Source organism: Salvelinus sp. IW2-2015, linkage group LG33 (assembly GCF_002910315.2).
Source record: "Salvelinus sp. IW2-2015 linkage group LG33, ASM291031v2, whole genome shotgun sequence".
NCBI classification, from domain to species: domain Eukaryota; kingdom Metazoa; phylum Chordata; class Actinopteri; order Salmoniformes; family Salmonidae; genus Salvelinus; species Salvelinus sp. IW2-2015.
The window spans coordinates 7,928,126-7,932,328 of record NC_036872.1 but is presented as its reverse complement, the minus strand read 5'-3'; the positions used below and the strand labels follow the sequence as shown (position 1 = coordinate 7,932,328).

Sequence of the window (4,203 nt, the reverse complement as noted above, 5' to 3'; positions counted from 1 at the left end):
CTAAACAGAACCGAATAGAACCTAAAAGAATAGAATAGACAAATATCGACGTGTGAGTAAATTACGTTTACCCCAATGCTCTCTGCTTCGTACTCCTCCTGCTCCGACTTCAAGGTCAGCTGGATGAAAAGCTGCTGCAGTTTCTCGTTGCAGTAGTTTATACAGAACTGTTCAAAACTGTAATTGACAGACAACATATTTCAATTGAAGTGCGCATTAAAATGTAGCCCAGTAGTTTTCTACAATGTATTGCACAACTTAGTTCCACCTACCTGTTGACATAGAAAACTTCAAAGCCATATATGTCTAGGAGACCAATTACTGTCTTCCTTGACGAGTCCTGTCAAAAAGATTTCAGGAAACTGTGGTCGTTCACACGGATCACCAATGCTCCTGTTTTATCTTGACATGTGCTTTTCACTTACTGTATCTGCTAACCTTATTTTCCATGGAGTCGTTGATTTTATTGACCAGCCAGGTGAAGGTGCGTCCATAGATGGCTTTGGCGAGGGCATCTCTGGCATAGATGGCATGGTCCACTGTGAATGGGCTGAGCACCTGGATGTTGATGACAAAGAAGGCACACATTAACAACTACCTGACAAGTGAGTTAAGTTAGACATGTCTATTATTAGTGAGTGTAGTCCCTGCCTTCTCTCTTGACATTCATTCATTCATTTAGTCATTCACCACCCCTCTTCTCCTTCTCACCTCATCCGTTTTGGCCTCAATCTTCCTGGATGTCAGCCCCTCCTGCAGCACTTGAACATTGACGCCCAGCAACTGCAGATGATCACACACAACACAAAGTCAGCAAAGTGCAGGGACTGTGGTCTGCAAAGCATTGGCATGGTGTTGTTGTGGAGTGTCTAATGACTAACAAAGCTTACTGTTGAAACCCAGCGGAGCACAGCGCTGTTGCTCAACGTGGCGTAGCCTTTGCTGTCAGGCTCAAACTGCACGTTCCCTAAGTGGAGGACGCTTGCTATGACCCCTAACAGGTGCTGTGGAGAATGGAGACGTGGGGGTTAGGGTTAGGGTTGAGGTGGTGGCCAGCGTAGTAGTAAAGCAAAATGATGTACAGAGCAGTAGCGCACAGTATAGCACATTTACATTTACATTTAAGTCATTTAGCAGACGCTCTTATCCAGAGCGACTTACAAATTGGAAAGTTCATACATATTCATCCTGGTCCCCCCGTGGGGAATGAACCCACAACCCTGGCGTTGCAAGCGCCATGCTCTACCAACTGAGCCACACGGGACCGTGTGGCTCAGTTGGTAGCACAATAAGCACAATAAGCAATTGCAATAAGCACAATAGCACAATAAGCAATTGAATGAATGTCATCACAAAAGCTGTTTCCACAAGCAGTGTGACAGCAACTCACTTGTATGTCACTCTCATCAAAGTCGATGACGGACAGGGCGTTTCTCACTGTCGTCCAGTCATTCTTGTCATTGATTGAGGTCACGTTGGCACACTCGCCCTTTTTGAGAGAGGGAGTCAACATTATAGTGGCACCCATGCATGGCACCCACCAGTTGGCCTAGCTCTGGCTAGCCCGTCAGCGGACTACAGTGGTTGCCCATGCATGCACCAGTTAGCCTAGTCCGAGCTAGCACATCAGTTGACCACAGTGGTAGCCCATACTTGCACCAGGTAGCTGTAGTGCTGGCAGTTGCTCTCGAGGCCTAGCTGATGCAGCAGGTCCTCCTCTCCTCCCTTCACCAGCTGATAGAAGATGTGGAAGTTCCTCTCTCCGTGGTTCTGGTGGACCACTCTGGACTTCTCCAGCAGGTAGCTCAGGATGTGCCCCCCCACGGCATCCCCCTGAGAGTGCCAGACATGTGACAATGATTAATGATCCAATTAGCCTCAAGAAACTGCTTACCATACCTGGACCTGTATTCACAAATCGTCTCAGAGTAGGAGTGCTGATCGAGATCAGGTCACCCCTCTTATTCAATATAATGGCAAAACTGATCCTAGATCAGTACTCCTACTCTAACAAGCTTTGTGAATATGGGCCCTGGGTTGAAATAGTGGTGGTATTCTTTTTTGTCTTTTGAGCCTGTGATTGAGCTTATCTGGAGTGTCAGATGGGTGGGGATTGCAATTTTTCTCCATTGCGCAATGAAGCGCAGCAAAAATCTTTGAAAGAAACAATACCCTGGTATGTCTCCTGCTTACTTTAAGAACATCAGCCCATAGCCTCCATCCATCCTTACCTGGATGTCAAACTGGATATCCATGTACTTCCCGAAGCGGCTAGAGTTGTCATTCTTCAGTGTTTTGGAGTTGCCGAAAGCCTGAGGAGGAAACACAAAGGTGTTAGTCACTGAGAGGTTAACTACAATTTTTTTATTTTTTTTATTAGGCAAGTCAGTTAAGAACAAATTATTATTTTCAATGACGGCCTAGGAACAGGGGCAGAACGACATATTTTTACCTTGTCAGCTCGGGGATTGGATCTGGCAACCTTTCGGTTACAAGTCCAACGCTCTAACCACTAGGCTACCTGTCGCCCCAAACTAAACTATGTGATCCAGGGTGTGTGATAGCCTGGTCCCAGATCTGTTTGTACTATATAGCCATGATGGCAATGACCACAGCACAGCACAACGGCGAGACAACACAAACAGATCTGGGACCAGATCTGACCAGATGTGTGATAACAGTAAATGATGGGAACTGTCCGATCAGACCTCCAGCACAGGGTTGGACAACAGCATCCGGTCCCTGACGCTGTCCAGTAGGGTGGTACTGGGGCAGCTCACAGCGTAGTACTGCAGGATCTTCTTGGAAGCCTCGGTCTTGCCGGCACCACTCTCCCCAGAGATGAGGATGAAGTGGTTGTTGGCCTCAGTCAGCATGGTGTGGTAGGCGTTGTCTGCCAGGGCAAAACTACGGAAATATAGTGTGTCAAGTGAAATGTACATTCACATTCCAGATTTCAAATTTCTTCAACGATGCAATGATGGTATATGCTGCTCCCATGCTTTAGGCCTGGATCCACCTCTGGTATTTTGTCAGACAGCCGTATAAACACTAGGCCCATTTTCGGTCTTTAACTTGTCATGGTCTCAACTCACTGGGTCTGGATCTTGGGACCAACAAAGTCCTGGTAGAAATCTTGGTCTTGGCTTCTGGATATTACTTTAGTCTTTGGTTTACAAACCATAGGCATCTCAATTTGAAGAAGACAATTCTCTCTGATCATTGGCTGATCGCTCCCAAGCCATAGGAATTCCCACCCAGTAGATTACTTTAAAATGGTGGAAGCCCTCAATTTGCAATGTCTATACTAAAATGTGTTATATCCATCTACAGTCCTCCATTTATCTGACTGACACTTGACACTGAAACACCTGTTATTTTGCAAAAATAAAGACAGGTAAAGACAGATAAACATCTAACAACATAATTAATTAGATGCATAAGTAATTCAATCAATCAACAAGTTTCAGATTCATAAAATCAACATTGAACATTTTAAAGACAACAATAGAAATCATATTTCTGTAAATTCTATTTAAAGGTTTTGAAAATCTGTTTAAAAAGTATGTTTTCACTATTTTGTAAATTTGTTATGTAAATAACATTTCTAAAAATGTCTCTGTAATAGAAGGTTTATAAAAGTGATCACTACTGTGCATGGTTCTCCCTTCATTGCAGATTTGTCATTATGTTTCGGTAGCGACAAATTTTGTGGGGTGGTATGGAATTCAGGTAACTATTTCAAATATGCAATACAAACAAAGTGTGTGAGTAGTATGTATGTCTACCTGACATAAGTTGGAAGATGTGTAGGAATAGGATACAAATTTGGGGAAAAAATCTGCCCCCAATTTGTACCACTTCTTTAGAATGACCAGTATACCATGTGTGGGTTTATCCAGTGGTTTGGCATATCCTCTCACAACTGACAATCAAAAAGATTTGCAAACAGACATGCAAAAACACACACGCACACACATTGGCGTGCTAATTATATGACACTCACATATGCGGTGGAAGCTCAAAAAAGTTGACGCCCATGTATATATCCATCTGTTTTTTACTGTAGATATCCAACTCTTTGTAGGGGTTCACAGACACTAGCAGAGTGCCTATATAGGTCTTCCTTCATGGGAACAAGCATCTCTAACGGCAGTGCAAAACATGAAATGATGTGTGCAACGCTCAGAGACAGGGGGATTT

General features: G+C 44.0%; 1 protein-coding gene across 1 annotated transcript in view; it reads right to left on the bottom strand.

Moving 5' to 3' along the window:
- Window positions 1-4,203, bottom strand: part of LOC111958097 (unconventional myosin-Ih-like) — a 14,568-nt gene continuing 10,365 nt past the window's right edge. Inside the window, exons 4-14 of the mRNA XM_023979283.1 lie at window positions 4,007-4,126; window positions 2,709-2,907; window positions 2,232-2,312; window positions 1,654-1,833; window positions 1,391-1,489; window positions 891-1,004; window positions 712-783; window positions 439-558; window positions 273-340; window positions 72-177; window positions 1-21 (exon numbers count right to left, since the gene is read on the bottom strand). Coding sequence (XP_023835051.1) covers window positions 1-21; window positions 72-177; window positions 273-340; window positions 439-558; window positions 712-783; window positions 891-1,004; window positions 1,391-1,489; window positions 1,654-1,833; window positions 2,232-2,312; window positions 2,709-2,907; window positions 4,007-4,126 — 1,180 coding nt within the window. The remainder of the gene's footprint in view (window positions 22-71; window positions 178-272; window positions 341-438; window positions 559-711; window positions 784-890; window positions 1,005-1,390; window positions 1,490-1,653; window positions 1,834-2,231; window positions 2,313-2,708; window positions 2,908-4,006; window positions 4,127-4,203) is intronic.